Source organism: Talaromyces rugulosus, chromosome VI, assembly GCF_013368755.1.
Source record: "Talaromyces rugulosus chromosome VI, complete sequence".
NCBI classification, from domain to species: Eukaryota; Fungi; Ascomycota; class Eurotiomycetes; order Eurotiales; family Trichocomaceae; genus Talaromyces; species Talaromyces rugulosus.
This window is the reverse complement of record NC_049566.1, coordinates 4,229,234-4,253,458: the sequence shown is the minus strand read 5'-3', so window position 1 is coordinate 4,253,458 and position 24,225 is coordinate 4,229,234. Positions and strand designations below refer to the sequence as shown.

Genomic DNA, 24,225 nt, shown 5'->3' with positions numbered 1-24,225 from the left:
ATCCATTCAATTAGAGCTTTCACAAACCTCAGTCATATTTCATCAACCGTACATCCCAACCCCACTCCCTCTTTCTTGATTTCCTGACACGACAATGGGTTACATCGAGGGTGCGTAGTATCTCTTCCGATTGTTAAATTCCTTAACTGACACCGATAGGCTTCACTACTCAAACAGCAAAGGCACCATATGATAATGTAGACGGAAAAGGAAACTTTTGGGTTCCGCAGTAAGTAATTTGCTCACTGATTCGGTAAAATAATTACGCGAAGCGCTTATAATTATCAGGCAGTCCCGATCTCCTGACAGCCCTCGCCCAGACCCCGAAAGTCCAGATATCGTCGAACCGTGGGGATATCCAAGGCGGCATCAAATGTTTGGACCGATTTTGTGACTGTCATAAGTATATTCAGGTCCAGGCGTCTATGCTTGTGGTAGGCGTACTCTACTATTTGTAACAATTAGAAAGCTATTCTAACACTCTCTTGCCAGACTATGCATCCCCCTACTTATAGGGTTTCACGATATTGGATTCCGTGCTGCATAACATTGAAATTGAAATTGCATTTGTTCAAATATTTATTTAATCTCGGCAGCATTCCCGGGTCTTGTTATTTGTTTCGTCTTTCATTTTGCTTTCTTCCTAGTCTGACATGACATCCTCATGAATCAGTCTGTGCATTTGGATGTCTTTATTATCTCGTTTTGGTAGTCATTCTATTTTGTTGTCAAGTAAAATTGGGGCTGAGCTCTGGTACATATGTAGCGTAAGCTGCATCTGCACATGCGGCCTCGTTCAAGACGTCAGAAACGTCCACATGTGTAGTTCGCACTAAACAGTCTTGATGACGTCGGATATATCTCGGCACTCGTTGACACCACATCAGTTCATATATGTAGTGAATCGGTTCGGCATGTACCATATGTGTCCACTGTATATTGTGCTTTTAATGAAATTACAACGCGCTTCATGAAGATGGATTTTTCTTCATAACGAAAGCTGGAAGATTATTTTCCTGTACTTACTATCAGATCTTATCGATAAGAGCGGAGCACAAAGTTTAAATGCGGGGGTGGTGGGTCTGGTAATTGCCGAAAGCGTATCGTATTGGTTGAATATCGCGGTTGGCCCCATATATTATTAAACGCTATTACAAACATGGCTAGCGTCTTATTCTCATCGCTTTTTGTTCTATAATAATTTCCGGAGGATCCAGATTGCTGGATTGGTCCAGATCCATCGGATCAGATGGAACTCTGATATTTCTATGGCGAACAGTGAATCACCCGAGCAGTTGCAGGGTAGCAACGGTGCATGTCTGTATTTGAAATAACAAAGGTTGCATTTAGGCTCAACGCCCAAAACCTACCATGACCTGGCTAGGAGAAGAAAGCTTTAATGTTCACATGTTCGTGCATGGTTGGGCACTAATCCGTAATATCCTAGTCTTATGTATGGAAGAAATTCGATTACCATGATAAGTATGAACTAATGTCAATGGCTCCGATAAAATCAAACGAACAGAAAATGATCCCACAATTCCGCTTCAACGCTCTATTCGACCACATGAGGAACAATTGTAAGTGTAAGAATTATTTTATAGCTTGGCACTTCTTTTAGCGAGTGCGTTGGTGAGGCTAAGAAGGTTGTCCTTCTCTTGTGGTGTGAACTCTCTTCTCTTGGGCCCTCCACGACTACCGTCGCCACCTTTTCGACTCTTGGTGCCTGTAAAGACGTCATCTTTCTCTTGTTTGTTGTATTCTGTATGGAATTTCCATTTCTGCAGTAGCTCAGGGGAGAGCTTTTGTTGGAATGCCCCAGCAATATACTTGCCGATTACTGGCAAGAATTTGTATGCGCTGTTTGGTATCATGTTAGCATTCAGTTATAGTAGATTCGTTCAAGACACGTACTGTCCAGTGCCACCAGTGGCAATAAATAAATTCTTGTGGTCTGGGTGATAATCAAAGACAAAGTCTCCAGTTGGCGTTTCGTTGTACCAACATATCGCCGTCTTTTCAAATCCTCTCGAAACAAGCTGCGGCAAAATCTCCCCTAGTCCAGCAAGAAGTCTTTGTCGCCCTTCTTCAGGGATAAAATTGGCGCGTGCAGAAATTGCACTACTCGGTGGGGAAGAAACATCCTCCCCTTCGACTAAGGAAGAAAGAGTGTACCCAAAACTATGGCAAGCAACCTTTAGATACCCCGAGTCTTCATGCGGCGGAAAAATGAAGAAACCGGTAGACAGGTTGAAAACGATTGGAAGGTCCTTCAGGGCCTTGACTTCCTCAGGGGTAAGTCTCAAAAATCCGACAATCTGGCCGGTGGCAACCATGGAATTCCAACTTGGAATCAAACTGGCAGTCCACGCACCAGTGGCGAAAATAAACTTGTCGCCTCGGATCAAGTTTCCTTCAGCTGTTTTCACTGCTGTAATCGTACCATCTGCTCCCTTCTGGAGGCCCGTCACTTGGCCATGCGTGCCCGTCACGAAGTTGATTCCGGCAACGATGCAGCGATCACGGAGACCAGCTATCGCAAGGCCAGCATCAGCCCATCCTGCCTCAGTATTATAGAAGCCTTCAAAGCCATCCCCAATTGGGTTCCCGCTGATTGTCGGGAATCTGGCCTTTAATGCCTCCATATTTTCAAGGCCATGCCATTCCGCCCCCATGTTAGTCAGGATCTCCTTGGTCTTTCTAATGAAGTCGGAACCACCAGACGAGACTAAATTTGCAGGCCCTGACTGTTGGGCGGTCCATACGCATGGTGTCTGATGGAATGAGTTTGCATACTCTGGTTGTGTGTTCCATAAGTCATATGCCTCCTTTCCCATTTCCGCATAAACTTTGTCGCCATAGTCGAAGCGAATTACACGTGAGATGTCATTGCTAGAGCCATCAGGTACTGGAGGCATAGACCGATCAAGCACGGTGATGGATCGGAAGCCGTCCTGGGCCAGGTTCAGGGCGGTTGACAGGCCGAACACACCCCCTCCGACAATGATGATGGTCTCACGCTTGTCCATGACCCGCGATTTCTACAGAGGAAATTGACGGCTGTGAAGAAAATTGAATCAGACTGGACAATGTCAAGACGATGGTTATAATTGACTGCATTGATACCACCACCGTATTTCGGAACAAGGGCGGGGGTTTCGCCAGCCGACCCGAACCGTGTTTCCCGCGGAGGGCGTCGCTACTGATAAACATTGACCCACGACAAACACCGAACACGTGTATGTATGAGTGACTGATAAAACATACGCGGCTAATGACCTGCAAGATCGAGCCGTTCTGGCAAGTCTTATCACCGTTCCAGCCTCCCCAGGATCTAAGCACCGCATTTGGTTTAGCCCTGGGCGAAGAGACCGCGGGAAACATGGCTACACTCCAGCTGTCCCATTACAGTATGGATCGACCTGCGTTATCGGAACCGTTGTTGTGGAACATTATTACAGACAATGGCTGGATACGAGAATATACACGGAGGCCCTAAATAACAAGGAAATCGGGCTTTTTTTTTTTTTTTTTTTTTTTTTTGGATACAGTGCTGTTGTCTTTCACCGACGTTTCATACCACAAACAACAAACCCAAAAGCTGTCAGGCAACCGATCCAGCTTGAAAACGGCTTTTTTCACATCGAAAGCCTAATAAAGCGATTATTTCCCCCCAGAACCCCATAGGAGGATCGGTAGTTGTGCTGTTCTGCTCGTAGGCGTTGATCGAAGGGGCCTCCCATACAAGGTCTACTTCCTCGGGCTTGAGCCATCTGCTGCCTTTTAACAGCTTCCATGTGACAAATAGTACAGGCGCTACTATGACCATGGTGTAATGAGTGAAAAATCCCGTTAAATCCCACGGGTGAAAGCTAGTATAACCATAGCAAGTGACAATTATAGCCATCCAAGCAAGCCCGATGTATCCACACCATGGCTGGAATCGTCCTTTGTATGGAAGAGCGCTGCGGTCGAGTCCTTGGATTTGGCATGCGCGGTAAAAACAGATATATGTCACACATATCACAATGAAGTCAATGATCCCGGCGGCTGTGCTCAGATTGATCAGCCAAGTTAATACTGTTGACGAGTTGTTGGAAAGCTGCAGGAATGAAAGGAAAGGAAACACCATCACGATGGCAAAACAGTATATCGGCACCCCGTTGTTAGTACATTTGGTGAGAAATCTGGGGGCCCGACCATCCAGTGCCATCCCGTACAATGTTCTGGTGGCGCAGTATGTGTACGTGTTACCGGCCGAAAAAATACTAGAGACCAGCAGGGCATTCACAATATGGGGCAGCACTTGAATGTTGAGGTTGGCCATGGCGATGACATACGGTGAAGCAGCTGCGGTACCTGAGCCTCCAGCTTTCCCAGAAAGGATTTTGACCAAGGTTGGGTCATTGTATGCTATGACGATACCACAGCACAGTGCACTGCCTATAAAAAAGACGCCGAATCTCCAGTACACTATGTTGAATGCACTTTTGATGTTGGTACGAGGATGCTTGGCTTCTGCAGCTACTATCGAAATATACTCAGGCCCGACACAGGCAAACGAAGCAGCCCAGAGGGCCGCTAAGAATCCTTCGAAACGCCCAGTATTACCGATACTCCGATACTCAGCAAACGCACCTGGATTTTGCCAGTAGCGGAAGCCGTAGACATCGCCCTGAGGGTTACCACCCACCATGGTGATGAATGTGAAGGAAAAAAGGATGCATATCAGGAAAACCTTGCCGCTAGAGAGCCAAAATTCGGCCTCTCCGTACGCTTTGACGGCTAGGATGTTTAGGACACTATATGGAGAGATATTTCAGCATGTATTTTTTTTATGGGTTACAGAGGTCATTGGCTTAGGGAATATAACGAAATGTGAGGTTGGAGATTAGGGTTAAAAATCGCATTGGGCAGTCTTACGCGTATAATGCGATACAAGCGCCACATACAGCAGCAACGGGAACATCATCTCTCCAAAAAGAGATCACCATGTTCACTGCTGTGATCTCAAATGGAATAAGGAAAGCTTCGTAGAAAAAAAAGTTCCATCCAGCCATGAAACCAAAGGCCTCGTCAACCCATTTTCCTGCCAGGCGTATGAATCCCCCACTAACCGGCATATACGTTGACATTTCAGCCACACAGTTGTTCACCAACGACAGCATAAAACTGCATATGAGATAAGCCAGCAGGAGGCTACCAGGGCCGCCTTGGTTGAGTCCTTCTCCAATACTCACGAACAAGGCGGTCCCGATTGAGCCCCCAATTGCGAATAGCTGAACGTGACGGTTTCCGAGTTTACGCTGCAAGCTGTCCCCATTTTCAAACACGGAGCCGGGTTTGACATCCAATTCATGATGCAACCCTCCACAATCTCGATTGTTTTCGGGCCCTTTTTCCTTGAGGTTTTCTCTGCCCAAAGGCGTGATAAAATCTTGTGTGGGCGACATAGCTAGATCCTGCATGACACTGCATTAGAGATTGCTAGTCTCTACTGATACAGAGAATGGAGGGGTTCCTATAAGGGTTACAGAAGCCATGTTTCCCCAGACGACACGAGTTCGCCTCGGGGAAGTCCTGCAGTGAACTGTTTAGACTCCTGCTTAGAACCCGATATGGTTGCATCGTGATGGATCACTTCCCCTGTTTAGGTAGACCCCTCCTGTTATCTTTCAGGACATATGGATGTATATTTTTCTAGTTGAGATCAGAGCGCACTTGGTGTTCTAGCCACTCGGCTCACGGGAGGTTAGGGTTTGAGTGAGCCGTGTCCCGCGCCACCACCGGATTTCCTTACGTTTCATTCCAGGCCGCATGGATCGGGTGACGCACCGTGGATCGTAGCAGTCACTAGTGGATACGAATAAAAATAGTCTTATCATTAAACTATCGAGCTATCAGGCCGACAACAATGAACCGCCCCGTAGAGCAAATCTCCGTTCCGGTCTTGTGATCGGCAGCGTTCCGTCTGCTCGGCAGCCACCATACGGCTTACGGGGGGCTTCTCCATGTCTCGTTGTTGTTTGACATAGTGGTGAGATAAGGAAGTCATGGGATGAATATGTATATATGAAGGTTCCCATCTTCCAGGGCAGAGAGTTTGAAGATATCAAAGAGTTTTCAAATTTCATCTCCTAGTCCCTAAGATTCTTTTTTAATTACACTACATCACAATGGCCTCGACCCTTTGGAACCTACTCGGTGTCCGAGATACCTCAAAGGCCGCTTCCACCAATGAGAACAGTCCAGTTAGGGCTCTACCTGCCTCCTGGTATACTTCTCAGGAGATGTTTGAGCTTGAAAGAAGAGGCATTTTCTGCAAGAGATGGCTCTTCACCACACACAAAGCACGTGTCCCTAATCCAGGTGACTGGGTTCGCTATGATGTGGCCGGCTTTCAATTCATTGTCGTCAAGGACCGCGAAGGAAATATCAACGCCTTTCACAACGTCTGCCGACACCGAGGTTTCCCCGTCGTCACGGGAGACGAAGGGTCATCTAAGATCTTTGCCTGCAAATACCACGGCTGGTCTTATGGCCTAAACGGCAAGCTGGCCAAAGCCCCAAGTTACCAGGGCCTGGAAGGATTTGACAAGAACAAAAACGGTCTCTTCCCTATCCATGTCCATGTTGATACCAACGGCTTTGTCTGGGTCAACCTGGATGCAGGTGAAAAGCCCGAGATCGCGTGGGAAGACGATTTCAGGGGAATCGATTTGCAGCCCCGATTCCAGAACTACAACTTCGAGGACTATGTATTTGACCACAGCTGGGAGCAGGAGGGTGATTACAACTGGAAGATCCTTGCCGACAACTATAACGAATGCTACCACTGCCCAACAACACATCCTGATATTCCGGCCGTGGCTGACCTGTCCACTTACTCGGTTTCCACAAAGGATGGAAGTATTATTCATGACGCTCACTCCACCGAGGAGCAGATTTCCAGTGGACTGCGAGTTGCCAGCACTTACTACTTCCCTAATGCATCCATGAATGTCTCGTGAGTATACCCTTTTTGAATTTGATCAATTCCCTAGCTAATGACCTCTTCTTCAAACAGGCCGAACTTTTTCTTCATGCAACGATTCGTCCCCGTGTCTCCCACTAGTGCCGTCATGAGATATGAAGTATACCGCAACAAAAACGCCACCGATGAGGACTTTGACTACGTCAACAGCATGTACAAGCGCATCATGTCGGAGGACAAGTATCTCTGTGACTTGACACAGAAGAACCTCAACAGAGGCGTTTTTGTGAACGGACTGCTACACCCCGAAAAGGAAAAGGGCCCTCTTTACTTCCAGAAGATGGTGCGCGATGTGGTGACGGAACACTACAACCGGGAGCAGAAGGCGAAGCGAGAGATATGGCCCGCTCGACAGACGTTGCCCGAACTGTCTATAGCGAGCGAGAAAGATATCGAATTCTGCTCTGGTCTATCATGCAACACGGGCAACGACTGTCCAGCCACACTTGATGAGGGCATAGCGTGGTAATTAGTTCATTCTTGTTTGTTTGTTTTTTCCCTTTCCTAATTCTTCATGACGACCCCCTAACGAGATTTTGGATTTTGTTTGATTCTTGCAAGCGCAGTTCAGAACGTTACCCTAATAAATTAGCGAAGTTTATTTTGTTTTCAGGTACTCTTTGTAGTGGTATTTAAACTGTTAAGTAACAATAAGGTTTCATAAAATATTATGCACTCGAAGTATAGAAGATAGCCGTCTGTGATTGGTGGGGAGGACAGGGATCACCCTTGTAGACAGTAACAATAATACCAGCCGTTACAAGTTACCAAAATACCAAGTTACGTACCGTGTTATCAGTTCGCACGGCCCCACAACAGCCCCTCCCTGCGATGCCCCTCAGTGGCCAGGCGGCCTATCTATAAGCCAATCTCCCAATCACGGCGTGCGGAGAGCCCAGATTGTCAGCGTAAAATGGACCAGTTGTCCAGACAAGGTTAACGAATCCCGGCACCTCCTCGCCAGTCACCTGATCAGGCCACCTGACCACCAAGACCCATACGCAGTAAGTAGGCCATTGTCTTGTCACCACACAGCAGGCCGGACTGTAAGTAGGCGATCTCGCGACTCCTTGATCTCCGTCTTTTGCTCCAGCCTCGCTAAGTGGTGCTCGCAGCGTCCCTGTCGACGATGCCGCCAGAGAGCTCTCGCCAGAGGTTGCGCTCCAATCATGCTTGTCTCAACTGCAGGTTTGCTTGTTCACTGCCTATCCCTATCGAGCTTCTAGGCGAGACCTGACATCATATTATTGCAGGAGAAAGAAGATCCGCTGCCCTGGCGAAAAGCCGGCCTGCTCGTGCTGCGTGCGCCTCAATCAGCATTGTTCTTATGCCACGGCGCCCCCACGAGCGGTGCTAGGTGAGCAGTCTGTATGTATCGCTGCCTTGCCCACCTTTCAAGTGCATCTCTTCGATGTTTTCTGACTCTCTTCACAGCGAGACAAGCTTGCCGACCTCGAAGAAAAGGTAAATCTCATCTTGAGCGGAAATATGTAGATACTCTCCCCGAAGATCTGCTATTTTGAACTTGTTCTAATCAACCTATCCAGACCCATTCAAACGACACGTCAAGAGCAAATCCTCGAGGAAATCAAGACATCGTTATCAAAGTCTATCCATCCGCCAGCATCGGGCGACAGAAGATACAGTGTCAATGATAGCACTCACCCAACCAGATTTGGACTAGAAGACTCCAATCGTGGGACATCCTCGTTGTCACTGTCTGTCCCCAAAGCCATAGATATTTACTTCAAGTATTGGCACCGTCAGCCGCTATGGTGTTTTAATCTTGACGAGCTTGAAGATCAGGACGATCTTCCAGATGAGCTGGTTTGGAGCATCCAAGCGCTGGCTGCACCCTTAACCCAAGATTCCGATCACTGGCAATACTACGCCAACAACGCCAGAGGATTGATCATGTCTCGCGTTGCTAATGGCACTGTGGAGCTATCAACCATGGAAAGCTTGTGTCTTCTTTCATACGGCTTTTTCATAAGTAAGAAGATCCTACAGTTGATGTTGTTTTATGACTAACATAAAGACAGATGGAGAAGATAACCTTGGCCGATTTCATCTCTCTCTTGCGATTCAACTCTGTCGATCTGCCATGTTGGATGTCGAGTCTACATATACCAACAATGACCCACTCACAGAGCGAAAGAAACGACTTTTCTGGAGTCTTCAATCTCTGGAGCAGACTTATGGTCGACAAACTGGGCTTCTGAGCATTTCAACCGAGACATGGCGTCCTTGGTTTTCAACATATCCAAAATCGAATAAACCCCGGCCGCCTCCTCTACCGAGAGACAATATCGGATGCACGACACCGGACGATATTGGGATCTGGAGTATGACGGTTTACTTCGGATGGATCTGGAGTAGGGTGAGAACTTATGTGTATGAATGTTCCTGCCATCGGATGAAAGAACCTTGGTTCCACGACTCTATGTACGCCATGATCCTTTCGGATTTGATGGAGATTGAGAACCGAACCCCTCTGTGTCACCGATATGAATCAGTAAAGTTCTACGAACGAAAGGCCGAGGAACTGCGATTGCATAGAGCTTACTGGGTTCCTTGGCTAAAGGCACAATTTCTGTACCATGCTATTCACACCATACTGAACCACCCATTTCTATACATCGTGTCATCACAGCATAATCAGAATCTAGCGATTCCCAACAGCTTCTGGCGGAGATCATCAGAGCTAGTTTTGTTACATGCTACGTGGATCGTTCGCCTGATTGATATGGTTCAGGATAAGCAAGTACGAATGGTGGACCCCTCCATCTGTCACATGGTTGCTATCGCAGCTACCGTTCAGCTTTATTATTGCTGTTCTGCGGATCCCAGGTTGAAGTATAAATCCAACGTGGATCTCGCAAAATGCAGACGATTTTTGAAAAATTTTGCGCCCTTGTCCCGCGCTTGTGAATATTTGGTACGCAATCGAAGAAAAATCGTCGGCTTCAGGAGGATCGTGTCCCCCTATACTAACAGCTTACAGGACCGAACCCTCGATAAACTAATGAGCATTGCATCCGGCTCCGAGAGTATGGACTATGAGGATTGGATGCCGTCAAAAATCCATCTCAACATCCCCCTGATGTGGGAAATTCTCCAATTCAGTTGTAATGATAACCAGTCGTCACAGGAGATGCTCACCAGCAATTTACTTCACTCCTCACTCACTCCCTCGACAGCAGCAGCAACCATTGACCGGGATGATGAGATGGACGAAGATAGTTTGACCCTAGAAATCATAGCAACGACTTCACCCGAAGTCAACGTCAACACTGCCGATGGGGGTCAGGCTGTGCCCATGCCATTCTACCGTCCGCAGCCAGTTCCCGCAGTGCCACCCGGAAGTAGTGCTACGTCTAGCACAGGAACGAAAAATGCCATGCAAGAAAAAATGATTGCTCCCGAAAACCTCATGTTTACCAGCAACACGCCCTGGCTATGGGCGGAGCCCACGCAGTTTGAGGATATGGAAAATATGAGCCATCTCGATTTTCAGGCCCTTACTGGCACTGCTGGTGGATCTGCCTGGTGGGACCTTGGAAACCTTTAATCGGACACTCCCTCCCTTTAGCCTTTCAAAGACTAATTGATTTTACCAATACCATCATTGTGATAAGCGTTGTCTACGTTTGTTCCCCTGCGTCTAGCGATGCTCGAACCATTTTTGCTCCTACTTGTTGAACCAAAATCATTTGAATGTATTTCAATACTGACATTATACATATCTTTCTTCGATTCTCCATGCATATTGGATCTATGGATTTTAATACCTAGGATACACATTCCAAGACCGCCTTTGCGACTGCCCAAGCGACAATTTTACGGATCCCTGTCCCTACTCAGGTTTCAGAAATATCTATGGTCCACGTCCCTATTGTCGAATCTCATAAGCCTTTCCTGGGTGTCAACGGTGCAATATTCAAATTCCCGGATTCTTCGCATATGCGCCCTTGAAGCAAAACCCCGGAGCCCATCCCTGACTATGGTAAGATAGCATCGGTAAGGTTAATTCTTTATCACTTCCAACTCGATCCACACGACACCAGTGGTCATAGCAATACTTCGATAGGCCAAAGAAATCCTCCCTTGCGACCATGCCCTGTGCGCTCCATTTTACTTTCAGCTTTTCATTACCTGCATTCTGTTTAGAAGCGGAATGAAACTACGGACTAATTATCTATCATACTTTTACCTCTAATGCACAACCACTTACAAGTGGCTATGATTCTCTAACCGACTTCTGTCAATACTGACTTGAAAGCCAAACCACGAAAATCCTAGCATTGCCTTAGGAAAGTCCCCACTTCATATAACTTTGAACTGCGCGTTAAAAGCTAACATGAAAACAGTACGCTAAATATTAAATACTATCAGAATCGTCAACAGGTCACAACGATGTGCAATCACCAAATCCAGCCAAATCGAGTATATCTACAGACCCGGGTTCCATATGATATCACAATTTCACCTTATAGACGAGCTTTAAAGCTTTGTCGAGGCTCTGATACAGTAGCTTGACTATCGTCAAGTAGGCGTCTCATTTGTGAGTCGTACAGTGGCTCCGCCGTAACTCGAGCCCTAATCGATTTACCAAAGTAAACAATGTCGACGCGCTCTCCCACGGCAATAGTGCTGGGTAGCCATGAATATGCCATAGGCTTGCCAAACGTGTAACCGAACCCAGCGCTCGTAACATATCCTACCGGCTTGCCTTCGTAGTACACAGGCTCCTTGCCCATTACTACCGAGCGGCTGTCATCAATGGTTAGGCAGCATAACTTTCGGGAAGGTGTGATTCCATCTTGATATCGACGTTGGAGAGCAATCTTGCCAACATAGTCTTCTTTTTTGTCCTTCTGAATGCCAAATTCAACACCGGCCTCATATGGATCGTGTTCGCTTGTCATATCTGTGCCCCAGATTCGGTAACCCTTCTCCAAGCGCAACGAGTTGAAAGCACTACGTCCCACTGCAATGACTCCATGTGGTTTTCCGGCTTGCCATAGAGCGTCCCACAGGTGCTGGCCGTATTCAGCGGTTGTGTAAATCTCCCATCCGAACTCGCCAACGTATGACTTGCGCATCATGACGACTGGGATTCCGGCAACAGTTGCCTTCTTAACACACATGTATGGGAGTCCGCTATTTGAAAAGTCATCGGCACTGACAACTTCGATCACGTCTCGAGCACGAGGACCCCAGAGGCCGATACAACATGTGTTTCCGGTGATGTCGCGCACTTGAACCCACTTTCGAGGGACTTGTGTGCTTTGACGACGAGCTTCCCTGGTAAGATAAGCCAGATCGACAGCAGAGTTGGCACCAATTTGAAAACCATCATTCGATAATCTCGCCACAAAGATATCACTGCGGGTACCGCCATTTTCATTGAGTAGAAGGGTATATGTTATGCTGCCTGGCTTAGTAGTAAAATCACCTGTGCTGAGCCGTTGGAGCAAGTGAACAGCCCCCGGGCCAGTCATCTCAAATTTGTGGAATGAGGCCATATCATACATCCCCACCGCATTGCGTACCTTCCAGGCTTCTGCGGCTGCAATAGGTGAGTGAAACCGCGCTGACCATGGGTCTCGCTCGGTGGGTTGCCAGTCGGCAGGGAGGCATTTGACCAGCTCCGCATTGGCCTCGTACCAATATGGAATCTCCCATCCTCCAACCTCAAGGAAGAAGGCACCCAGTTCTTGCTGTCGGTTGTAGAAGGGACTAATTCGTAAATTGCGAGGGGAGTCTTTCGGCTGAAGAGGATGTATGATGTCGTAGACTTCGACAAAGCTCTGTTGAGAAGTCTCGTTTACGTAGGGTCGGCTGAGCTGGACTTCTTCAAAGCGAGATAGATCACAGTCAGTAAGGTCAATGTCAGAGGCGCCCGTCGTAAGCACCTGTGCGACGGCGCGCGCGACACCAGCAGAGTGAGTGACCCATACTGCTTCAGCCACGTAGAAGCCATCAAGGTGAGGCGCTTGGCCCACGATAGACCCTCCATCTGGAGTAAACGAGAAGATTCCATTGAACCCATCATCGATTTCAGTTTGCTGTAGAACAGGTAACAGCTTTTGGGATTCTCTCCACGCTGGGTCGAAGTCCTCATTTGTGAATTCGAGCCGAGACGGCATATTCTTTTCATCGACATCCTTGGATGTCAAGCCCAGTGATGCTGCCACGACTGGCATGGGCCGGTGACCGTAGTACCCGATTCCATATTGATCTCCATGCTCGCGGTAGTATAGATCTTGGTCTTGGTGTCGCAAGATGGGCATAATTGCGTTTTTTCCGTTAGGTAAGGCGTTCACACTGCGGCCAGCCAGAGCTGGAACGGTAGTTGTCTTTGCGTATTGATGTGCCAGTGGAACCAAGGGAATTCGAAGGCCAACCATCTCTCCCACTTCAACGCCCCAGAAACCTGCGCATGAAACAACAATGTCCGCCGCTATCGTGCCGCTGGGAGTTATCACTCCAGTTACACGATGATCTCCCTGCGCAATACCAGTCACCGGTGTTGAGGCCAAGTAGCGAACACCGGCCTTGCTGGTACGTTCAATAAGTAATTGTGTCGCACGTGCAGCAAGTGCAAGGCCATCACTAGGAATATGTAGACCGCCAAGCACGAGGTCCTTGTTCAATAAAGGGTACATTTCGAGGCATTCTTCAGCCGTCACCAGACGTGCCTCAATTCCCCATGAATAGGCATAGCCGAGCTTTCGCTTGAGCTCTTCCAGTCGTTCTGGTGTCGTTGCTACCTCCAGGCCTCCTACTTGATTGAAGCAATTCTGGCCGTCTTTTTCTATTGATAACAACTTTTCGACTGTGTACTGCGCGAATTTGGCCATGGTTTTGGACGGATTCACCTGGAAAACGAGACCGGGCGCGTGCGATGTCGAGCCACCGGGCATGTGCAATGGTCCCTGCTCGACGACTGTAATATTTGTCCATCCTCGCGAGACCAGCTCGTCGGCAAGATTGGTGCCCACGATTCCAGCTCCTATAATGACAACGCGCTGAGCTTGTGCCATTATTATGAATTGAATTGGCCGAAGAAATAAAGATTATGGGCTGGTATTCAGCAACAAAAAGTAGTAGAACATCGGCCTGAGTCCCCGCCTCACACTCTGCGGATATATGAAATATTATAGAAGTATTAAGCAGAGCAGCTGTTGAAACCCCGCACGAGCTCATGTGGTGAGTTGGAGTAATTAGGGCTTGTAAGTTTACAATACAGGATGGGTTTACGATACACGGCAGACCCATCCATAAACTCGCCTTCTCTAAAGACAGGCAGTTATCAAGCCCATGCGGAGCCGCTATCTGACATATTGATGACCTCGTCTTGACCCACACGGTATCTCCATGTAAATTTGTAGAGATAAGTAACAAAGAGTATACGCACGGCTCGGAACCGGGGCACAAATCACGAGGCGCGGTCTCGACCCAGCACGGCTCGGCATCGGTTCCGCTTCCGTGTTGCTATCTCTTTGATACACCCATTGTCGGGCATCATCATGCTGACGAGGAGGCCTGGTCGACAAGATAAGGTCGAGACCATAATCGGCGATTTCGTCCAACTTGGGCAAATGAGCCACGATCGACAGATATCGTCAGGCATGGCGATAGTGACGGCCCGGCCTTCATCAATATTGGGGGCTAAGCTTATACTATCGATAACGGCGGGCCAAAGCTTACGAACAGTGGGGACTGGCTCTTTGGATCGGGCTATTCCAAATATAGAAAGCAATGTGTCCTGGTTGAAACTTATACCTGCAGGGTTTCATGACTCATCTTTAAAGCGGTGAAGTTATATGGTTATTAGAAGTACGAAAAGGAGATATTGGAGATTTTAGTATCATAACATAATCATATACTAAGACAATATCCGTATTCCTTCAAGTACTATAGGTACAATTTTTTATTCATTGATACTCTACTAAGAAGTAATGGCTGTGACTTTTAGCTGCTAGTGGTGGTGGTGGTGTTGTTTAGGCTTGCGACCTTCTTTATAGCATCATTTCGCTTCAAATGTCACCAAAAGTCACTCTTCTATAGAGAAAATTCCCATCACTTAGAATTACCAGAAACAAAGTTGTCGGTGGTCCTGGACATTGTTATTCGTTTCCTCCACTTGTCAAACCGCAATTGTTCTACGAGGCGACAATTTCCGGAATATGATAGGTTTCAGGCAGGTTGAAACAATCCTCCGGCCTGTAGGGGTAACTCCGCTAACTCAAGATCTGGAATCTGGTCTCCTATTCATTTACCTTTTATATAGTTATTCTTATGCATATCCTCGACAATCCCGACGCGTTGACATCATTCTATGTAAGTATTCATTAACTTTAATGGAGCAGAATGTCTCATCTGTATCATGAAGCTCTCGGGGAAATATTTTGCTTTTTATTCAAAATATTTTGAGGTGCAAGTGTCTAGCAAAGTACGATTTTTTCTTAATTTCTCCCATCTAGTCACCAACAAAACATTTACTCTGTTTTTAATAAATTGGTTCTCTTTCTCATCATTCTAACTCTGGGACCATGGATATAGCCGTCAACTTTGGGATCTCATGATTACCCTGATACAAACTAAATCTCGAAGTCTACACGTCACATCTAATGAAACGTCACAGAGTACAAGAAGTGATATAGAAATACCGTCGTTTAACAGTCCCCGTTACAAAATGGCGTCGCAAGACAAAACCGGTAAGTAGGTTTTCTAAAAATTCCACATATCGAATACAGCGTACTTACAGGTATTCTGAGAACAGAAAAAGAACTTTCCTCTTTGACTGGTGATACATTCATCAGTATCGCGGATAAGTTCACACCTTTGCCTCTTAATAAGCCGATGGCCCCTTCAAAAGCCTCATTCACGGTTACCATGATCGATACAGAAAATGCAGTATCGAGCTTGGTAGATAACATGAGCAACCTCCCGAACAATCCTCCTTCGATTTATTTAGACCTAGAGGGTGAAAACCTATCAAGGCACGGCACTCTTTCCATTATTCAAATTTACATTTCGACCACCAACGAAGCGTACCTAGTGGATGTTCATACATTGGGCAACAAGGCGTTTGTTACTCCAGGAAGTAAGGGTCAGAGCACTTTGAAGCAAATACTCGAGTCTTTTGAAATACAAAAAGCAATTTTCGATGTCAGCAAATGATTCGGATGCTCTCTACAGCCATTTTGATGTTTCCGTGGCGGGAATTCAAGACATACAGTTGATGGAGGTTGCCCGGCGACCATCGTTCAAGAAATACTTAAGCGGCTTATCCAAATGCATTGAAAAGGATGGGAAACTCTCCACGGAGGAACAACAAACCTGGCTAGCTGTGAAAGACAAGGGCCGCGGGTTGTTTGCTCCTGAACTCGGGGGCAGCTATAAAGTATTCAACCAACGACCCCTGAGTAAGGACATACAGTCCTACTGCGTCCAGGACGTGCAATACTTGGCCCGTCTCTGGAAAATATATGACGCTCAGTTAACATCCTACTAGAGAAAGCAAGTCGAAGATGCCACTATAAATAGGATCTTACTTTCACAGAGTAAACATTTCAATGGTAAGGGAAGACACATGGCAATTAGCCCCTTTTAATCAACATTGAACGTTTGCGAACGGACGGAGCCTAGAACGGTATTTTTGTTCTCAGGATATATCGATTCCATGGTCACTTGCTAATCCAAATAAGTTTGCTGCAATGGAAACCAGTCTTCCTGTGCGCTTTGGGCATCAAAATTTTCATGGGTCATTGATTTAAATGAGAATATCAACCACAATATTCTAACAGCTATCATGTGTGTTCAATGTTCTCTTAAAGTGTATTGTTATAAATTAGTTCAAAGTATACTATATCAATTGATAATGTCATAGCTACAGCCGAATATGCGTCAATTCTATGTAATCCAACTATTCAAATTTCAATTAATTGGTGCTTACCTTGAAATACTTACATATGTCAACTGCACGTGGTTCACATGTAATTGATGTTGACAACATTTGAATCGGTCAACTGGTATATTCCCAGCTGCCACAGGAAAATGCAAAAGTATTCACGAATTTTATATATCCAAGGATAGTCTATGTTTGCTACGTCAAATAGTATATGCAGGTAATTGAAGTCGGAGGTTTGATATCACAGTACATTTTGTCAAATCCCTTAAGAGCCATAATACTCCGTAGGGTGTTCCAGAGCAATCAATTTGAAACACGCATCACAATAATCGATGCGAATTACATGTCATGAATACATGTGCATGTATGCGGCAAAAAAGATGCCGATATGAGGGCGGTGAGCCGGAAAATCTAGCGGGCCGGATATGCTGATAGGGCCGAGCACCAAAACTTTTTTTTCGCGGGAGGCTTTTATCAACAACATCAGCTACCAACAAATCAAAATCTGACGCATTCAAAATGAAACGAAAGCTCGACGAAAATGATGTGCCGTCTACTGAGGTGGTGGAAGCCACAGATGAGCAAGAAATCACATTTGAGAGCCTCAATCTCGATTCGCGATTACGCCAAGCGCTTGTGAAAGAGAATTTCTCGAAGCCGACGCTCGTCCAATCCCAAGCCATTCCATTAGCCCTTGAGGGGAAAGATATATTAGGTATGACATTGTGTGAATTCATTCGTTTTCATACTGAGCGACTGACATGTTCAATATAGCCCGTGCCAAAACTGGATCTGGCAAGACAGCAGCATATGTGCTGCCCATACTGCAGTCTATCCTCCAAAGAAAAGCTGTATGAGATTTGACTTGCCTCTACTTGTGGATTGGACTAATAATAGTTGCTATTAGAATGAAACCTCGTTAAAGGCAATTTCTGCTCTCATCTTGGTTCCGACAAGAGAACTTGCCGAGCAAGTCCAACGAGTCGTCGTTTCGTTTTCGTCGTTCTGCGGAAAAGATATTCGCTCTGTTAACCTCACACAAAAGGTCTCGGATGCTGTGCAACGTGCCATGCTCGCTGATTTCCCGGATATTGTCATTTCAACACCTGCTCGTGTGCTCGCGAATGTCAACAACTCTGCACTGTCTCTCGACCAGCTCACGCACGTAGTCATCGACGAGGCGGATCTGGTGCTTTCATATGGCTATGATGATGATATCAATGCGCTATCCAAAGCTGTGCCCCGGGGCATCCAAACGTTTTTGATGAGCGCAACTCTCACGGACGAAGTCGACACTTTGAAGAGTTTATTTTGCAGGAGCCCGGTAACACTCAAATTGACCGAGGCGGAGGATGAGGGTGATGGCATCTCGCAATTTGCCGTTAAATGTGCCGAAGACGAAAAATTTCTTCTTACCTACGTCATCTTCAAGCTGCAACTCGTCAAGGGAAAGTGCATCATTTTTGTTGGTGACATCGACCGCTGTTATCGTCTGAAGCTGTTTTTGGAACAGTTTGGCATTAAGAGCTGTGTTCTCAACTCTGAATTGCCGGCCAATTCTCGTATCCATGTTGTTCAAGAGTTCAACAAGGGCGTTTACGATATCATTATTGCCGCGGATGACCAAGAAGTGCTAGGCACGAAGAAGATTAAAAAGCCCTCAACCGCAATAGAAGGGGACCCTGAAGATGCCGAAACCGAGATTGAAGATTCTAGTGACGACGAGGTCGATCAAGGGCAATTGACCAAGACCAAGAATAACAAGAAGCAAAAATTGACCGGCAAACAAAAGGATTACGGCATTTCTCGCGGTATCGATTTCCAAAATGTTGCCTGTGTCTTGAACTTCGACCTCCCCACGAACTCTAAATCTTATACCCACCGCATCGGTCGTACCGGCCGAGCTGGCCAAACCGGCATGGCCCTGTCATTTGTCGTCCCCAAAGAAGAATTCGGCAAGCACAAGCCGACCAGCCATCCGACCGCCAAACACGACGAAGCTGTCCTCGCCAAGATCGTCAAGCGTCAAGCCAAACTTGACCGCGAAGTAAAACCCTACCACTTTGAAATGAAACAGGTCGACTCCTTCCGCTACCGGATGACAGATGCTCTGCGCGCAGTCACTCGGTTGGCCGTCCAGGAAGCTCGGGCTCGTGAAATCCGCCAGGAACTGATCAAATCAGAAAAATTGCGTAGGCACTTTGAGGAAAACCCGGAGGAATTGCGACAGCTCAGACATGACGGCGAGATTCGCGCCGTCAGGATTCAACCGCATTTGAAGCATGTCCCTGAATACTTGATGCCTTCCAAGGGTAGAAAGGGCCTTGTCGCAGACGGATCGGCAGGGTATGTCGGTATTGGCAAGACGAATGAGAATAGGATTCGCAAGGCGAGAGAAAAGAATAGAAACAAAGGTAGAAAGGGCAGTGCTGGAGGACGAAAATCAGATCCATTGAAGACGTTCAATGCACGAGGACGGAAGAAGTAAATATGTTGATAGTTAATATCGTGTCGGCCGATTGGCCTGTAAATCAAAAGTCTCCAATATTACTGGAATTAAATGCATATGGATGTGACGATTGTACTGCTACTTGTGTTGGAACGTTGAAGTAGATTGGTTGATATGTAATGACATAGTCCGGTACATCAATTGGTATATGCTCGTTTGCTTCTTAGCTAGCGAAGCTTTTTAGACTGTCCAAAGATACCATTACGCACCACATATGTAGCCTACCGCCTGTCTATATTTCTCAAAGCCTTCTCCAACAGTTTCCTCTCCTCGTCACCGTCGCCGCCAAATGAAAAATGAATCCATTTCCCGCCACGTTCGCGTCTGATGGCATGGACGTGATTTTCTACTTTGCGAGCCTTGCGGAGTTCATCCTCATAGGCTTTCCATTCGTTGACTCGCTTCTGTCTTTCAATTGCTAGATTGGCTTGTCGTAAGTCGTCATCGGTCAAAATAGATGTTAGGTCGTCTGGGCCGGCACGTGGAGGTAGTGACTCTTCGACTATGAGGCGGACGCCCGGTGGGAAATTGGCGTGCATGGATGCTCCAAGTGGGAGAGCCGACGAGGCACTGTCATCATCAACGCCTTTGCATGAAGGGAGCCATCCCGGTCCCAGGCCAATCCACTCGATATCTCGCCACGATCCGTTCCATTCAGGCCATGGGGAGGCGTATGGCTGTCCACCGTCCGTAGCGCGACCATCCCAACTTAGAGCGCCGAGCCATTCACCGCAGCCTTCGAGGTCAAGCCACTTGAGGCAATAAGTGGCACGACAAAGCTTGCGAAGAATGCCCGCTGCTTCGACCCAGTTGTTCTCATCGGCTGTATACGTGTCTGTTCCACCAGCGGCAAATGTGAGAGACGGAATGGTAGGATGGCGGACGCGGGTGTGGATTGCGTTTGGAGTAAATGTTGGTATGGGCCAGTGGGCAAGAGAGAGATGGGTCAGCGTAGAAATGTGGGGAAGCATGCTGAGAAGCGACCCCCATTTAGCATTTACAGGGTTTGGATGCGCCAGCGACAAATATCTCAAGTTGGAAAACCGAAGGATATGGGATGTCGGCTTGGACAATGGTGACGATGGAAAAAGCACCGGGTCAAAGTCTTGTTCAACATCAGCAGCATCGTCCCATGACACAGGAATAACCTTCTCTTCTTGGATAGTTGCTGAATTTCTTGCCGGGGCGGGGACAAGAAGCTGGCTACTTAAGGCTTTGACGCTGATCCAAGAGCCCACTGCAGTGCTCATATCAAGACGGGTGATGTCCTTTACCATACTGATGTTGTCTTCGTTTGAGATCGCAAATAGATTGTATAGTCCATACGCCCGGAAATTCTGATGAACGTCCCGCGAGTACATGCCGATGTAGCTCAACAGTAAAATTTTGATGCGATCAGGAAGCTCCAGCAAGAATTCGCCATCATAATCCACATGCCACATCCAATTAGTCGCCATAGACTTCAAAAGCATGTGCTGTAGGCTATCTTTCGGCGGGAACGTCACCCCAGGCAGCCTTTCAAGACGGTGAAGCACTTGACTATCGCCTACAGACACACCCTCTCTTTTCCTTGTTCTTGTATCATCCGGTGTAGTATTCTCGAGCCAGCTAGACGGAGGAGGGGGACCTGGGGTCCTACGAAACCGCGCTCTCGCATTGTTTCGGGGTCGTGGTGGCGGCGTCTCTGGAACGGCAAAGATATTCCTAAGAGTCGGATGCAATGTTCGTGGAAGAGCAGTGCTCGTGTTCGTATTCGCAGAGCCCTCCCCGGGGGTATTTACCTGGGTGCGACGTAGGTGGTGGATGAGGTCGTTTACCGAGCGGTCCCCAGAGGCTGACGAGGAGCCATGTTGCCGACCAGTGGACGACCCTTGTAGCGACGGGTGGACGGTGTTAGCGGGTTTGATAGAGGCGTATTTGTTATATTTTTTGGGCATGGAGAACTAGGTATCACCGTGCAGCCAAGGCATACAGACGGTGTTGAAAGAACAGATGACGGGATGTGCGCGGAGAAGTGACTCCGTAGTGTACATAGACCCGCCACCACGCCACTTTCCGGAAAGGGAATAATTGTTACTGCCAAAAAAAAAAAAAAAAAAAAAGACAGTAGATCTCCATACGCATGTAGTTTCGAATATTGTTCGATGTTTCTGGGCTCACTTATTCTATTTGCACTGATATCATTGCCACCTATCGCGTAGGTGCAATAGACACACGTATATGCTACAAAAAATACTTCCCTGTCACCCCATGTCCTCTTCTAGAACTACCGTAAATAATACATTTTTGTACATCAAACACTCCTCGAATTTTGGTCGCTTAGGCGTCCCGCACCCAAGAGTCATCCTTCATCTTCCCCTCCTTCTTCGGCCCTTCTTGGATCCAGGTGTCGACCAAGCTTGCCTTTGGATCCTCGTCGGGGAGGCCTCTAGACCGGCGCACTTCTAATACAAGCTCGCGAACTTTTCTTGTGCATTCTTCTCGGAGCTGGACGGCCTCTTTGTCGAACATCAGCTCCTCACTTAGGACACCCAGAGGAAGCTGGGCCACAGCAGGATTGGCCTTTTCTGCCTTTTCTCGTAACTGTTTCCACCTACGCCGGAGGTCGCCAAAGATGGCTTCTCGATCTGCTTTGTTGCCAAATGTGACGCTGATCGACTTGAAGGGCCGCGGTAAAAAGCGAGGGAATTTGCGGTCTTCGTGCATGACTTCATCGGTGCCTTCTATCCAGATTGGAACGACGTCTGGGCATTCCGAAGACTCCAGAATGAGCCGAGACACTCCCCATTTAAAGTATCTCATAATCTTCTGCGGGGTTTGGTGAATTTTCCCCTCGGGGAATATATGGATCCACGAGTGCGAGTTGCAGGAGTATGCCGACGGGGCGATGGTCGCATCCTCTCCGGTGGTGGTGTATGCGGTAGGAAGCTCGGAGAATGGATCAACACAGACACTGCGAGAGCTCCAACGCTGCATATCAACTTTGGCGAAATGAGGGTCAGCCGGGAAGGGTCCCTTTGAGAGCAAGCGGATGCCTTGTGTTATGGTTGACTGGAATAGGCCGCCGTGAGGTGAATAAGCAAGACGGTGGGTAGGCAGGACTTGACCCAGTGTGAAAAATATGGCGCCAGGTCTGAATTTGGGGTGTTCGTTAGCCATCTTGTTCCTAACCCGCCCACAAAAAGCAATCGCGAGGGTCATTACCGAGTAGCAAAACAGATGTCATGACTGCCAAAGCCCCAGCGTCGATTGTACGAGGGTAGATTAAAGTGATATTTCAAGGGCAACGCCCCCCACATAAGAGGATCATCCATCCTAGAGTCATCGATCAGTCTTTTGCCGGCGTAATTTCTCGTGGGCATCGCATTCGGAATGCTCTTGTACGTACGTACACGCTTATATGGTTCGAAACTGCGAGCGAAAAAAAAAAATCAATTAGACCGTGCTCTCGTCTGGAATGGACAAACCAGGAGCCGAAAAAAACTTACCAGTAATCAATCCGCGTGTCCTCGTGGTAGGATCTCGCCTGGAATCGAGCAGCTCAGTAAACGACTCTAAGCCATTGACCTCCAACTTGCTCAGTCCCAGCAAGAAGCCGCGACATAGAGCCCCGATCTCGGCCATGGTCATTGAAGAACCGGCCCTCCACCAGGCAGAGGGCCGGTCAGCGGTTGCGCCGACAGACATTGCGATCAAGGTAGAAAAATATTTTGCGATGGGCCGCGGGCCAGAGTCACGACAAACCCATATAAAGACGCCGGCCAGGCATTGACCAATGCAGCCTAGGAATCGAGGAGGTGTGTATCAACACAGTAATGAAGATAAAGGTTGTAAAGAAAGAGGGAAAAGAAACAAGAACACGATGTCAATAATAATAATACTAGACGACGGGCCACTCACGGGCAAAAGCGCGGGCTCGTGCTGAGTGGCCAGCCGGCTCTGACCGCCCGCACGCGGCCTGGCATTTTTCTCCCGAGCCGCAACACCGAGGATGCTTGCTCTAAACATCACAAGGTACTGAAACTAGGACCACGCCATCTTCACACCATGTTCAAGCCGACGTTACCGCGGTTGGGCGGTCTGCTCTGGTACGTGATCTGACATCCATTACATTACGCTCGCTATGCACGCAAGACTGGAATGATTCCTGCGCCGCTACCATTCTATCAGCCCACACGAAAACAAGCAAACATCCTCTGGCTAACCTAACTCTCTACGCAGGAAAATCCCATGGCGTCTCTCTCCCCGACAGAAATTCCGTCAACGAAGACGACTTCGCGCAGTCGATACTGTCGTTGATACCGTGGCAGCAGCCCTCGAGCGCAATGGCATGCCAATGGCCAAAGCAATCGACCGATGGTACGACGAGATGCCACGGGAGCAGGAGATGTTGCCAAAGGACAAATACACAATCTACGATCGCAAGGAAAAGAAATACCGCAAGGGAATTCATAGTGAGTTGGTCCAAAGTCCCGCTTGAGAGATGTAGGAAGTGCTAATCAGATGTGTCAAAAGAATTGCCCAAGTGGACACGAGTCAGCCAACGTGTGAATCCTCCTGGTTTTTAAGCGCAATGCTTTTGTGCAGGAGAATCTATTGTATTTTATTTCATACGGGGTTACACTCATTCGTCCATGAACCCGTCGCGCGTCTTTTCCCCTGCGCATGACTCCTTACCAGAATCTCGCGACAATCCCGGCCGGTTCCATGCAGAGGGATTTTACCAGCAGTTGGAAGTGAAGTCAGGAGTTCCGGCATTTT

The 24,225-nt window shown here is 47.6% G+C and overlaps 9 protein-coding genes across 9 annotated transcripts; 5 read left to right on the top strand and 4 right to left on the bottom strand.

Moving 5' to 3' along the window:
• Positions 1-94: 94 nt before the first annotated feature.
• TRUGW13939_11777 (uncharacterized protein) lies at positions 95-458 on the top strand (the record flags this gene model as incomplete). Its single annotated transcript, XM_035494882.1, has 3 exons — positions 95-110; positions 160-229; positions 293-458. 3 exons carry the CDS (start codon positions 95-97, stop codon positions 456-458), a joined length of 252 nt encoding a protein of 83 aa, XP_035350775.1.
• A 1,140-nt stretch (positions 459-1,598) lies between these two features.
• Positions 1,599-3,029, bottom strand: TRUGW13939_11776 (uncharacterized protein; the record flags this gene model as incomplete). Its single annotated transcript, XM_035494881.1, has 2 exons — positions 1,599-1,860; positions 1,915-3,029. 2 exons carry the CDS (start codon positions 3,027-3,029, stop codon positions 1,599-1,601), a joined length of 1,377 nt encoding a protein of 458 aa, XP_035350774.1.
• Positions 3,030-3,604: 575 nt separating this feature from the next.
• TRUGW13939_11775 (uncharacterized protein) lies at positions 3,605-5,453 on the bottom strand (the record flags this gene model as incomplete). Its single annotated transcript, XM_035494880.1, has 2 exons — positions 3,605-4,802; positions 4,924-5,453. 2 exons carry the CDS (start codon positions 5,451-5,453, stop codon positions 3,605-3,607), a joined length of 1,728 nt encoding a protein of 575 aa, XP_035350773.1.
• Positions 5,454-6,176: 723 nt separating this feature from the next.
• On the top strand, positions 6,177-10,604 carry TRUGW13939_11774 (uncharacterized protein; the record flags this gene model as incomplete). The annotated part of the gene is made up of 8 exons (XM_035494879.1): positions 6,177-7,006; positions 7,067-7,498; positions 8,149-8,221; positions 8,287-8,390; positions 8,468-8,497; positions 8,581-9,026; positions 9,076-9,971; positions 10,038-10,604. The coding sequence occupies 8 exons, from the start codon at positions 6,177-6,179 to the stop codon at positions 10,602-10,604; spliced, it is 3,378 nt and encodes a 1,125-aa protein (XP_035350772.1).
• A 919-nt stretch (positions 10,605-11,523) lies between these two features.
• On the bottom strand, positions 11,524-14,082 carry TRUGW13939_11773 (uncharacterized protein; the record flags this gene model as incomplete). Its single annotated transcript, XM_035494878.1, has 1 exon — positions 11,524-14,082. One exon carries the CDS (start codon positions 14,080-14,082, stop codon positions 11,524-11,526), a length of 2,559 nt encoding a protein of 852 aa, XP_035350771.1.
• A 1,655-nt stretch (positions 14,083-15,737) lies between these two features.
• On the top strand, positions 15,738-16,559 carry TRUGW13939_11772 (uncharacterized protein; the record flags this gene model as incomplete). The annotated part of the gene is made up of 3 exons (XM_035494877.1): positions 15,738-15,759; positions 15,825-16,148; positions 16,219-16,559. The coding sequence occupies 3 exons, from the start codon at positions 15,738-15,740 to the stop codon at positions 16,557-16,559; spliced, it is 687 nt and encodes a 228-aa protein (XP_035350770.1).
• A 915-nt stretch (positions 16,560-17,474) lies between these two features.
• Positions 17,475-19,443, top strand: TRUGW13939_11771 (uncharacterized protein; the record flags this gene model as incomplete). Its single annotated transcript, XM_035494876.1, has 3 exons — positions 17,475-17,670; positions 17,730-17,806; positions 17,863-19,443. 3 exons carry the CDS (start codon positions 17,475-17,477, stop codon positions 19,441-19,443), a joined length of 1,854 nt encoding a protein of 617 aa, XP_035350769.1.
• A 242-nt stretch (positions 19,444-19,685) lies between these two features.
• TRUGW13939_11770 (uncharacterized protein) lies at positions 19,686-23,151 on the bottom strand (the record flags this gene model as incomplete). The annotated part of the gene is made up of 5 exons (XM_035494875.1): positions 19,686-21,407; positions 21,799-22,597; positions 22,669-22,779; positions 22,857-22,875; positions 22,953-23,151. The coding sequence occupies 5 exons, from the start codon at positions 23,149-23,151 to the stop codon at positions 19,686-19,688; spliced, it is 2,850 nt and encodes a 949-aa protein (XP_035350768.1).
• Positions 23,152-23,511: 360 nt separating this feature from the next.
• TRUGW13939_11769 (uncharacterized protein) lies at positions 23,512-24,032 on the top strand (the record flags this gene model as incomplete). Its single annotated transcript, XM_035494874.1, has 3 exons — positions 23,512-23,552; positions 23,686-23,918; positions 23,980-24,032. 3 exons carry the CDS (start codon positions 23,512-23,514, stop codon positions 24,030-24,032), a joined length of 327 nt encoding a protein of 108 aa, XP_035350767.1.
• Positions 24,033-24,225: the final 193 nt, after the last annotated feature.